The sequence below is a fragment of the Micromesistius poutassou genome, assembly GCF_964030765.1.
Source record: "Micromesistius poutassou genome assembly, chromosome: 9".
Taxonomy (NCBI): Eukaryota; Metazoa; Chordata; class Actinopteri; order Gadiformes; family Gadidae; genus Micromesistius; species Micromesistius poutassou.
In genome coordinates this window covers 11,372,593-11,385,576 of record NC_140279.1, presented here as the reverse complement: position 1 = coordinate 11,385,576, position 12,984 = coordinate 11,372,593, and the positions used below count along the sequence as shown (strand labels likewise).

The following is a 12,984-nucleotide window of genomic DNA, read 5'->3' as shown; positions in this document are numbered from 1 at the left end:
TGTATTTGTTTTGATTGTATTGCATTGTACCGGTGAATGTCACAGAGCATGTTTTTAACCATGAAGAGTGATTAATATACACACAAAGAACGGATCACAACATCAATGAGCTGATTCAGCCATCAGAAATTGCTTATTTATTATTATAATGGCAAGACCACACGTCCCAGAGTTCAAAGGATGAACACATGGAACACACTTTTAAAATTCAATGCCATCACCTCCGTCAAAACAATCATGTACATCAAATCCAGTGTGGGAGCCGACATTGCAGAAGATGTTTGATGGCTAACGCTAACTGGGCTAGCTCTTAGATTGAAGCGGCTGTACGATATGTAAGGGTTCACAGTTAGTGCAGTGCAGGGGTTTTCAAAGGGCTGGTTGTTCCAAATAGACTAGCAGGGGAGGGGGAGCCAGAGGGGTGAATAACCGTGGTGCGAGAGAGATTGTGTGTGTGTGTGTGTGTGTGTGTGTGCAAGAGTGTGTTTGTGTGTGCAAGAGTGTGTTTGTGCAACAGTGTGTGTGTGTGCAAGAGTGTTTGTGCAACTGTGTGCGTGTGTGTGTGTAAGAGAGTGAGTGTGTTGGTGCGAGTGTGTGTGTGTGCAAGAGAGTGTGCGTGTGTGCGCCTGTGCGCATGTGTGTGTCCTCCCGCAGCCCTCTCCCCATGTGACACCCTTTATCTCTGCTGTCTGTGGGAACACGGTGGACATGTTGAATATACTACGGGCCTTCAGAGCCGGTTGTTTATGCGCCGCTGTAGGAGTCTACTTTCTACCCAAGGTTGTGCGGGAGGTCGGGGACGCGTTGCAGTGCTTGTGTGAGCGGAGGGATCCTGGCGCCGAGCGAGACAAGAGGAAACACGACGTTATGAAGAGTGCATTCAAGTGAGAGGTTAAGGAGTGAAACCCAAAACAAAACCAGTGTAAACCAGTGTTACTTACTAAGGTCAAGACATTTCCGCACCAACACACACACTCTTTCTCACACACACACACACACACACACACACACACACACACACACACACACACACACACACACACACACACACACACACACACACACACACACACACACACACACACACACACACACACACACTAGGTTGATTGTGGATGAGTTTGAACATTATTCTACTTTTTGTTGTTTGTTGTTATTTTGGCAAAATAAACGTTAAAAACACAAAAAAACAAACGCAAGTGTCTGCGAGTGGTCTGGGCGAGGGGAGGGGATGAGCAGGTCTCATCCATCCTTCATTATAAAAATATCCAGATACCAGCTGTGCATGTTCAAGTCCCATAGAATCAGCTCCTTTATTAAGTACAGCAACTTGAGGCATTTGCACAGGGAAAAAATCCACATCTTTTGAACCACAGAATACAGTGTGGCTGAAATATGCATAAAAGTACCAGGAATATATATATATGCATATATATATTCATGATAGTCCCTCCTCCTTAATGTTCTTCATCGGATGAAAGAGCTCTTAAGACAGAGCCAGATACAGTGTACAGTCTACAAGTTAAGTCAGACCCAAGGAACCATTGCATCCATTGTCCCACGCGGCACAGGAACGACTGGGAGGGGGGGGGGGGGGGGGGGTGATGCATCCACCTGTAAGTGTTGGGAGCAGAGGAGTAAACAGGGCTGCTCCTCGGAATGTTTGTTGGGTGAACCTTCACCCCGACCCCCCCCGGCCTCCGACCTCTTAGCTCCTCGTCCCTGACCGCCTCCAGGCCCCGCCCACCTCCAGACCCCAGCTTCATATCGCCGCCTCCCGCGCTCCACCTGGGGAAGTGTCATCGCCCTCCGAGTCGAACCGGGGGGGGGTGGGGGGGGGGGGTTCAAAGGGCAAGGGGTGCTGCTGTACAACCGGGGAGACAGGGAGGGGAGGGGTCGGGCCGGGGGAGAGGAATGTCCCCAGCAGGTAGGGTGGGAGGGGGGGGGGGGTCTTCTATATAGACCCCAGAGGATTAAGACACAGAGAGGCTGCTTACAGCAGGTGGAGCTCATACTATTCACGGTTTCGTCGCGGGGGAGGGGGAGGGGGAGTGGGGGGGGGGGCGGTGGGAAGTGAGGGGGCAAGCAGGGCAGAGCAACGATCACCGAGCACGGAGCGCGGAGCCCAGAGCGGCGCTCAGTTGTAGCGCGGCATCTCGCACTCCTCGCAGCGGTTCAGGGCGGGGTGGTTCAGGAAGGTGCAGCTTTCACAGTTCCACTGGGCGCCCTCGAAGTCTTCGTCCCTCTGGGGCCCCGGCGTCGCCTTGGGAGCCTTTTCGCCTGCTGGAGAACGAAGAAGAAGAATAAGAAAAAGAAGAAGAAGAGAACAGAACAGGAGGAATAGGAGGAGGAGGAACAAAAGACAAAAGGCATTGAAGTGATTTTTTTCTCTGTGGCTTCATGCAGCTCAAACAAACAGCCACTCTAATGTCCGCCTCCACGTTTAGATTGAGCGCGAGGTATGCATTCAGGCATCAAGCAGTCGGGCGAGAACGCCGACGGACACACGCGACCTTCAAATAGCTCCGGTGGTCGGCCGTCGTCCATGCCAACGCCTTTTGTATAGGCTACAGGGTTTCCCCTGCGTGGGTCCAGCAGGGGTACAGCACTGCCGCTGGACAACTAGCGCCACTGCACTCAGCGACGCTAAAGACAACTAGACATCCTACCCAGTTGATGTACGGTCTCTAGGCGGGGGGAGCCACGTTTTTCGGGTTGTCGATAAATAAGTAAAGAGTAAATGTCTTGTGAATGAGCTGCGGCCTCCGCTGTCACAGCGGTCCACATCCAGCAACCCCGGTGGCCCACATCACTGGTCTCAGAGACATTAAAACGAGGTGCATAAAAGACAAGGCAGAACCAACCTTTCTTCCCTGGCTTGGGTGGCACCGCTGGGCCCGGCTGAATGCTGTCGTAGAAGTTGGTGATGACCTTCGGGTCAAACTTCCCTGCATGGAGAAAAGGGGAGGAAAGCAGATGAGCCTCGTGGGTCATGTTGTGCAAAATGAGGCCTGCTCTGATCAAAACAGGAGCGAGACTGTGTGTGTGTGTGTGTGTGTGTGTGTGTGTGTGTGTGTGTGTGTGTGTGTGTGTGTGTGTGTGTGTGTGTGTGTGTGTGTGTGTGTGTGTGTGTGTGTGTGTGTGTGTGTGTACCTAAAGTCCGAAGTTGATCAGTCTCCTTCAAGGTGCAGTCGATATCAATCTTCAGCTTTCGGTTTACATTCAGCAGTCGCTTCATCTCGTCAGGCTGCAGGCGCAACAAACACGCAATCCACTTCATAAAGACACAGCCCTGTTCTGATATGCAACCTTAATATCATTAATATGATGCTCATTAAAAAAAAAAGATGTATATCATCATTTGAAGTATATGAAACATATCATTATCAATGAAGTATATCATTTTTCACTTAAAATAACATTTGCCAATAAACCGATTATTTTAAAAACCTGAACAAATACATGACTTATTCATGGTGAATGTGCATGTCTCTGTATCAAACGCTGACAGGTAGGCACTAACACAGCGGCCGCGGGTGGACGGCTGACACTAATGTTTTCCTGCACCATTCCCCCGCCGGGCCGACTCCTCCCACCGTCATGCTCCCAAGCTGAGGAACCCAACGCAGACAGTGGTCCAGGAAAAAGTGATGGACTGGGAGGGTGTTTGTGTACTGAGTGTGTGTACTGAGAGAGAGAGAGAGAGAGAGAGAGAGAGAGAGAGAGAGAGAGAGAGAGAGAGAGAGAGAGAGAGAGAGAGAGAGAGAGAGAGAGAGAGAGAGAGAGAGAGAGAGAGAGAGAGAGAGAGAGAGAGAGAGAGAGAGAGAGAGAGAGAGAGAGACTGGTGCGTGTGTGTGCACATATGCATGTGTGGTGTACGTGTGTGTGTCAGTCTGGTGTGTGTGCATGTCTAGTGTACATGTGTGTGTTAGACTGGTGTGTGTGTGCCAGTCTGGTGTGTCTACATGTGTGTCAGTCTGGTGTGTGTGTGTGTGTGTCTGCATGTGTGTGTTAGACTGGTGTGTGTGTGCCAGTCTGGTGTGTCTACATGTGTGTCAGTCTGGTGTGTGCGTGTGTGTCTGCATGTGTGTGTTAGACTGGTGTGTGTGTGCCAGTCTGGTGTGTCTACATGTGTGTCAGTCTGGTGTGTGTGTCTGCATGTGTGCAGGGCTCCAGACTAACTTTTTTTCACTAGGAGCACTGTAGCCCCTAACTGAAATTTTTAGGGGCGCAACCAGAAATTTTAGGGGCACACACCGTAAATCAACATGCTAACCAAATATTCACATTTCTAGCCTACTAGGAGGACTAATACCCCTCCTTTATGCCCGAGATTGACAGCTGCACCATCAGCTTCAATGGCGACTGTCTTCTCTAACCACCCTGTTTCTGTCCCCAGATGCTGGAATGCCTCTTTGGTGGCATCATATACACCTTAAAATGAAAAAAGGGGTTTGAAAAAAAAAAAAGGGTTAGTTAATAAAAGATAAACAGTTCTCATCTATCCCAACGGTATCCATGTGTGCGCGCATGCGTTCGACGAGCACGGAAGCGACAGTTCCACGGGAGTGCGCCCGCTTGTTGTGCAGTGCAGCTTGACAGGACGCTGCACCTCCTCGCATGCCCGCTCGCCTCTCCATTGAGAATACATCGCGACAAACGCATCCCGTGTGAAAATGGCACCTGAAGTGATTATTTAAACTACAAACATATTCACAGTAGGGCTTTGACTCCGAACTTCGTTATTCGAATATTAAAAAATATATAATATTCGAACGAATATTAGGCAGCCCTTAATATTCAAACAGTTTATGGGCATTATTTTTTGTAAACGGGACGTAGACCGACTCATTTCACGTTTTCCTGTGAGACTAGGTTGCCTTAATTACATCTGTCGCATATTGACAGGTGAAAACTAAATGTATTTTGATCGCTTATTAAGTTCACTTGTTGCTCATAATGGTTTATTTGTTTCCCGGTATCATTTCCTTAATTTAGAAGACAGTTTTGTTAATTTTTTTAATTGTAAAATAAATAAAATATTTTTTTCAAGTTGCAGGTTTTTGAAATTATTGGAAGCGAGTCGAGCTGACCTTGCCTGCCGTACCCACGGCCCAAAATAAAGAACAGCCGAGACAATATCCTTAATTCAAACATGCCATTTAATTTGGCCTCAATTGGTATACGGATGCGAACTTGGAATGAACATGCACAACTGGGATTTCTAAAGGTTACTGTACAGTGGCGGAGACTGCAGGAGCTGAAACATCACTACGGTAGACCTAAGAAGGTTCTACGAGTGCCAGTCTTCCCGAAAATGGTGGGTTCGGCCCTTTTTAGCCACACAATGCTCTGAATCATCATCCTCCGACTCTGTAGACTGTGGCACTTGCCGCAAGTGCCGCAGGTCGGAAGAATGGATCAATTGTTCACTTGCTCATTGTTTGAACGGCAGGTTGAGATCTTTTTCCTTCTCACAGACCCGCGCCGGTTTCCCGCGCTCGATAATCTCTATGACCCTCCCCCTCCACACATGAGCCACTTACAGTGGCCATTCCCTATCCTTCTCACACTCATTGGCCTGCTACAGATTCCGGATTCATTGTCGCACCCCTTCCACGTTTAACGTGTAAAAATAAAAAATAAAAAAGGGCAAATTTACTGGTTGCACATGTGCGACCAGATGTAAAATTCAGTCGCACACTCTCAAATTTTGGTCGCAAAATGTCTTTCGCGATGTCTGGAGCCCTGGCGTGTGTTAGACTGCTGTGTGTGTGCCAGTCTGGTGTGTCTACATGTGTGTCAGTCTGGTGTGTGTCAGTCTGGTGTGTGTGTGTGTCAGTCTGGTGTGTCTGCATGTGTGTGTGTCCCACCCCGGGGGTGAGGCTGGAGGAGTTGACGCGTCGGAACCGTCGCTGCAGCGCGTCGTACTCCATGTTGTTGACGTCGCTCTTCAGCTGGTCCAGCTTCCCGCGCTCCAGCAGCAGCTCCTTCAGCAGCCGCTCCATGCGGGCGCGCTGGTGCAGCAGCAGGGCTACACACACACACACACACACACACACACACACACACACACACACACACACACACACACACACACACACACACACACACACACACACACACACTCACACACACGTTAAACCGATAGCTCCCCAATGTAACAGCTTGCAGTACTAGTAGTTTTTACCAACTATGAAAATAAAATGAAAGAGAGGGGGGGCTATTTTGTTCCTTCATAATTGCCAAAAAAATCAAAACTTGATTTAAGACTATATGGCCGTTCAAATGTGTTGCAAAGTGCTTTGCTTGCGCAATAAAGACAGACCCAGTATTATCAGTCACAGTACCAATGTACAATATGATATGACACAAAGACACACTGCTCTAAACAAACACACACCCCAAAGGAAAATCTGTTCTCCACTCTAATTGTAAATGCGTACGCAATCCTGTAATTATCACAACATTATCAACATGGCTGCAATTACATTTCCAAACCGCCATCCCTCTGTCAACACCACGAGATCCACGCCCAGGCTGAACCTGCGTGACTCACAGAGCAGGAAGCCAGGATCTCTGCCTCCGCAGAGCCATCAACCAACCAGGGGAAACAAAATGGGCACTCAAACACCCCAACACCAGCTGACTGCGACCAGGACTGCTGTGCTAGCAGATATACAAGAAGTAAGGAACAACTAGAGTTGTTCCGATACCAATATCGGAAATTCCTCAGATACCACCTAAATTGCAGTAGCGGGTATTGCAGAGTATGCGCCGACCCGATACCATCACATGACGCTCATTAACTACACAGGCAAAGAACATCACAAACACTGCGGTGTTCTGCTGCGTTCGTTAACAATCTGAGGTGGAAAGTCGGAATGGGAAACGCGTCATCTCCGACCCACGTGCGTTTGAGCTACCGAGTCGGAAAACATGGAGGCTCATGCTTAACTAGTAGAATACAAATGTTTTATTATAATTATAGATTATAAATGTAAATGATCCAGTTCAGACTAACCAACTACACATTGACGTCATCGTAAGAGAACCCTTCAATAAGAACAACACTATTAGTGGTTACAATGCTAGATGCTGTATCGGCAATACTCGGTATTTGCCGATAATCAAGTTCAGAAAACGGTATCGAGAAGGGAAAAAAAATGTTATCGGAACCTCTCTAGAAACAACACCCGCTCCCTCATAATAAAGACAAAGCCTCCACCTTGCGTGTAGGCGTAGTCGTCGGAGCCCGAGCTGGAGCGGCGGGGCATGTGCTGCGACTGGCTGGCCACGTTCCCGGGCAGGGCGGAGATGGGCAGGATTGGCTCGGGGGCGCTGCTGTGCCCACCCTGGTCCACTAGGTTCAGCAGAGACTCCGCCTCCCCCACGGGCGGGGAGCTGGTCTGGGGCCGGTGGCCCCCGGGGGACACCTTGATCTTGAAGGTGTACCCGGCCTGGGCGGGCTGGGGCGAGGAGGCGGGCCGGGGCCGCGGGGGCCCCTGGTGCTGCAGGTACATCCCCGGGTGGAAGGAGGCGGCCCCGGGCGGGCCCCCCATGCCGATGCCCCTGGACGGCGAGCTGGGCGAGGGGCTGGACGCCATGTACATGGAGCCCTGGGGGTGGGCGCCGCCGGCGTGCACCGGGGAGTTGCTGCGGGGCCGCGGCCCCTCCAGGGTGATCTCGATCTGGTTCTTCAGCGAGCTCTTGGGGAGGGTGGGCCGGTAGATGGGGGGCTGCTGCTGCTGCTGGTGGTGGTAGGGCATGTTGGGCGAGCTGATGGGCAGGAACACGTACTGCTGGGGGGGCTGCTGCTGCTGCTGCTGCTGCTGCTGCTGCTGCGGGGGGGGGGGCTGGGGCTGGTGCTGGGGCGAGCTGTAGGGGGAGCCGTACGTGGGCGTGCCGTACGGAGACTGCTGGTGGCGGTAGACCTGCTGCTGGCCGGACGAGGGCCAGGGCGCGGGCTGTGGGCTCTGGGACGGGGAGGGCCGGATGTACAGCGTGTTGCTGTTGTTGGGGTAGTGGCCCGGGGGGATGTGCAGGGCCTGGGGGGCGTTGGGCAAGTTCTGCGACAGGGTGACCGTCAGCGGGTTGATGGTGTAGCGCTGGACGGGGGAGAAGGTGGGCGACATGCTCTGCACGGCGGGCGGCGGCGTGGGCGTGTTGGCCGGGCGGCCCGGGTCGCTCATCATGAAGGGGTTGTAGGCCTGGGAGGGCGCCATGGCCGCCGGCGCCGAGAGGGGCTCGGGGAAGTTGGGGCGCTGGGGCTCGATGTGGCCATCGCTGGAGCTGTGCACCAGCGAGCGGCCCACCCCCGCGCCCCCCCCACCGTTGGCCTTGCCCCCCGGCTCGGGGTAGCCCAGGCTGATGTGCAGCATGTGGTTCCGGTTCATGCGCGCCTCCTCTGGGCTGTGGTGGAACTCGCCATAGAGGTATCTGTTACTCTCCTGAGCCAGCAGGTGGTAGCAGAGGTCCGGGTTGTTGTTGTTCTGGAAAAGACGGCGGCAGAGGACATGGCTCAGTCGGTGTTGACCCAGGACAGGGAGATACACAAACGCAGATTGTGCTAATGTATATCGACAGTATTAACTGTCTAGGGAATGCGTGGCAAGTGCTTTGATATGCTGCAGTACACGTATAGCCACATTTATACACTGCTCAGAAGCATATGCATGTTTATCCCTACAACCCATGGGTTTAGCCACAGTGCTACACTTTAGTTGACCTCATCACTCTCACACAAACACTAATTAATTAATTAGTTAACAGCATCTTAAACATCCAGTGGGCATTGACTCAACAGTAGTTCATCCCCTCCACATTTGCGTCACCGCAGGGAGGGTGGGCGGCGTACCTGCAGAAGGCACTGGGAGACGACTCCCTCTGGGATCTCGGGGAAGCGCTGCTTGAGGTCCTGCAGGACGTGGTAGTCGAGCTGAGCGCCTCCCTGCGCCATCCTGGGCCAGCACGGAGAGTCAACGAGCCCACCGCTGCAAATGCTCCAACAACCGTCCTCCTCTCATCCCCTACAAACACAGACACACACACACACACACACACACACACACACACACACACACACACACACACACACACACACACACTTCAAAATTTGTCCCCAAACGAGTATAACGCACGATGTCGTGTACCATCGGGGAGATAACAGCAGTCACCCACTTAGTCGTGGCTCTACTGAGCTTTGGATAAACGTGTGTGTTTATCACACCAACGTTCACACAGATCAACAACACAACCAAGAGGAGGCCGAAAGCAATCAGAGAGCAGACGCACGTCCTCCGCCTGGACACGGAGGAGGAGGACGTTTCCGGTCTAGCTCAAACAAACAGACGTGGCCCCCTGCGGACTGGTCACTGTCACGTCTGTCGCTCTGCACCAGACCTCCGCACCGTCCTCCGTGATCCGTCCTGCGGCTCCAGCCGCGTCTCCCACCGGGCAGCGTCCTCCTCCTCTCACCGCCGCTCACAGGCCACCGGGGAGCCGCGTTCCTGTCAGGCTCCGCCGCTCCCGGGGGAGAGAGAGAGAGGAGGAAGGACGGGACTCACCGGGCCGACGGTCCTCCCTCTCTGCGGGGGATCTCGCTATAAACGAGGCCGATTAAACTGAAGGTGTACTTAATCCTGCCTCTGATTCCCTGTTATCTCTGCTAATGCTAAGGCACGCTAGCCCCCACTGGCTGCTCAGTGCTCAGCTGTCATAGCTCTGGGGTGATGGATTAGCCGAGCTGGGCTTTTAGCCTCAGATAGACCTCAGCATCAACTCACCATAGGAACAGCCTCCGCCGGATGTCTTCCACCATGCCAGTTCGGAGGACCACTGCGCTTGTGTGTGTGGTTGGACGGCCTTAATGGTGCTATTCTTGATCAATAACAATGGTCGTTTCGCATTCCTGGAGCAGGCCCGTGAGCTGAGCTGCAGCGCGTCGGTAGTATCGCGAGAGTTGTCACGTTTGGTTTCCGCTCAAGGAAGTAGGAGCTGGACGCGGGAGTGTTGCGCATGCGTACACGTCATGAGCCCACATCCATTCGGGATAATACATATTAATCATTATTAAAACAATAATTTACCACGGAAATGCTTAACATTGGTCTTACTATACAAAAAAAGAGGTCAAAAGCCACAAAGACTTCAATCGGACTTTAAGAAACCATTACATTTGTGTAAATCAATTACATTTAATTGCAAAAATAAAAGGTAATAGGCCTATGTATGTATATAATATATAATGTGTTTTATTCATACATTTATAATCCATATAAAATAAATGTATATTAGACCACGAAATTATATCCCGCAGCAAGAGAGTAGCAATTAACACATAATGATCACATAGGGGGCGGTAAGATAAATTCGCTCAAACAGAGACACAAATTTGCAAATTTGCTACCTTTGGTCGTTATGACACAATGCAAAACAGGTAAATCTCAATACCCTTCAGAAACCCAGGGGTATTTTAAGGTATAAAACTAGCTATTTTTGATAGCCTCTTGGCTATCAATAGCTGAAGATGCTTATTAGTGTTTCAGTTCAACGCAGTTTACTCCGGATGCTTTGATACCGTGACTGTAGCAGAAAGGGGATGTAACAGGATGGGCTGGCCCAAAAGCTGCTGTGATTAGCGGTCTGGGAGGCTGTCAGGTGTGGCACGGCGCCCCCTGCTGGGTGAGTAGGGTATATATAGTATAAACAGTTATTTACAGTTCTTTATTTGTTCTACAAAGAGATAATTACTCATGAAAGTATCCAAAACACTTGTTTATCAAACAAGAGAGATGAAAGCACAACCAGAGACTGAAATTGACTCACTATAGTGAGAGGGAGGGAGCAGGAGAGACTAGCTATAGTGTGAGAGAGAGAGAGAGAGAGAGAGAGAGAGAGAGAGAGAGAGAGAGAGAGAGAGAGAGAGAGAGGGGGGGGGGGGGGGGGCAGGAGACAGTGAGAGAGAGAGTGTGTGAGGAGGAGAGGGAGTGGTTGTGGTGGTGGGGGGGGGAGGCGTTAAGCGAGGCAGATAAAGGGAGATGTATTTGAGGTATTGGAGTAGTGTACGCTTGGCACAACAAAGGCTGCACCCCCCCTCCCACCCCCACTCCATAGACATGCAGTGTCGGGGGCCGCAGAGCAGCAGCTGAGTCCTGGGGGGGGGGGGGGGGGGGGTCTGAGTCAGGCTGGATGTCCCCCCAGCCCTGATTGGTCTCCACAGCTGTGGGGGCTATTTAAGGCAGTCCTGTTGTTGTTCCTCAAGGGTGTGTGTGGGATCCTGGACACAGCACCCATGGGGGCACCCTGCTGTTGTGTGGTTCATCTCCCTGGACCCCCCCCCCCCCCCACACACACACACACACACACACACACAGATTCATCTGGGAAAGTGGGAACCAAGAAAGTCACGCAAAGTTGTTGTTTTTTTGGATCACACTAACGTATGTCATGCACAAGTCCTGGGGGGATGTTATGCCAACAGGGGTGAGTGTGGTTAGAGCCATTACAAGCCGTTTGAAAATCTGCCTCCTGTGTTTTAGTGACATCACAAGTGGGCCTGTCCACCTAGACGTATGCTGGATAGATCAGTCTACCAGCCTACCTTGTCGACTGATCTGAATTCCAGTGAATTCCAGTGAATTTTGTCTGTTGCCATCAGGGCGTCATTATGCTTTACCTGCTTGTAGAACTAACCGCCATTCGAAGTCGTTCATCCCCTCTGCAATTCGACTACTAAATGCTCCGTAGTTGTGTATGTGTATTTGTTGTTTGTGTTACTGTATGTACAACAAGCTGCTCAAACAAATTGCCCCTAGTGGGATTAATAAAATTGTATTGTATTGTACCCAGTGGACTGTAACAAATGTTGCCTGTCTATCCATTATACAGTACATCTAGGTGTATTTGCGAACAGCTTGTAATGGCTAATTACACTCACACCTGGTGGCATAATATCACCTCTTTAACGGTGCCCTTCTTAGATGTTGCATGATCAACCCCCCCCCATGAGTCCAAACAGTCCACAACACTAAGCAGTGTTTGGAAGCAGGTTCACATTACAGCTCCAGAGTATTGGAGCACGGCCTGGCCTGCTGGGGTGAGTTCCAATATCTGCCCTGTTCCTCTGCTTCCTACAGCTCAACCGTCACCCTAAGATGTCTGGATTCTTCACAGGGTGAAGACAGGGTCAAAGTGGATGTTAAGGCACACTAATGAATATGGTTTAATGACGTTACATTTAATCATTGAGCAGACGCCTTTAGCCAAAGCTCCTTACTGATTCGGAGGAATAAAAGCAAGAGTGAAGCTCCACACACACTTTGGTGCTGTCTCACCAGGAAGTCAGGCCAACAGCTGTGCCGAGAGTGATCACAGCAGACAAACGCTTCTGATCGGGGTGTCTATTTACATCCGTCACTTAGAGCCACCACTTCCTCATCTGAAGAAGCGTTCATGTGGGATGTGTGGGTTAAGACCTGCATGGTTATTTGTTTATGGATATATGAATGTAGAACCATTATCCTATCATAGGGTAACAATTAGGGCTTTTGTTTTCAATAACATACCAGCCATGTTGGTTGAATTGTTCATCAGGTTGCTCTAGATATGAGACATGAATGCTTTTGATATAATTTTGCATTCATATGCTATTAATAGTAACGTTGATTTAACAAAGAGAAAAGTGATTTCCATTGGCCTGATTTAAAATTAATCCTCATTTGATTCAAATCAATTTTACACCCCTAAACAATGGCTACGCAGAGTGGCTTCATAATCATCTCAACGCTCAACTTCACATTTGCGCCTGGTCTGTGGGCTGTGAGCCGGAAAACGCTGGAAGCTGCAGTCAGACGTGTGATGGGGAAACGTCCAGAAACGGCGACAGCTGAACCTGCGTCTGGCGCGCGCGGAATGCGGCAGACGGCCGGACGAGCGGAACTTTAATAGGACCCCTGCGCGAGGACGTAACCTCACCCACTCCGC

General features: G+C 50.8%; 1 protein-coding gene across 1 annotated transcript; it reads right to left on the bottom strand.

The window, feature by feature from the left end:
• Nucleotides 1-1,866: 1,866 nt before the first annotated feature.
• Nucleotides 1,867-9,940, bottom strand: tab3 (TGF-beta activated kinase 1 (MAP3K7) binding protein 3). Its single transcript, XM_084472635.1, has 7 exons — nucleotides 9,786-9,940; nucleotides 8,858-9,029; nucleotides 7,229-8,492; nucleotides 5,874-6,034; nucleotides 3,154-3,247; nucleotides 2,865-2,948; nucleotides 1,867-2,283 (listed from the first exon to the last, which is right to left on the bottom strand). Exons 2-7 carry the CDS (start codon nucleotides 8,957-8,959, stop codon nucleotides 2,138-2,140), a joined length of 1,851 nt encoding a protein of 616 aa, XP_084328761.1. The 5' UTR covers nucleotides 8,960-9,029; nucleotides 9,786-9,940; the 3' UTR covers nucleotides 1,867-2,137.
• Nucleotides 9,941-12,984: the final 3,044 nt, after the last annotated feature.

Excerpts from the sequence above, each read along its gene's own strand:
- tab3 (XM_084472635.1), bottom strand. The coding sequence starts at position 8,959 with ATGGCGCAGGGAGGCGCTCAGCTCGACTACCACGTCCTGCAGGACCTC. Across the intron at positions 6,035-7,228 it reads CGACTACGCCTACACGCAAG|CCCTGCTGCTGCACCAGCGC; the intron begins GTGGAGGCTTTG and ends GTGTGTGTGTAG. Across the intron at positions 3,248-5,873 it reads CCTCCAGCCTCACCCCCGGG|CCTGACGAGATGAAGCGACT; the intron begins GTGGGACACACA and ends TTGCGCCTGCAG.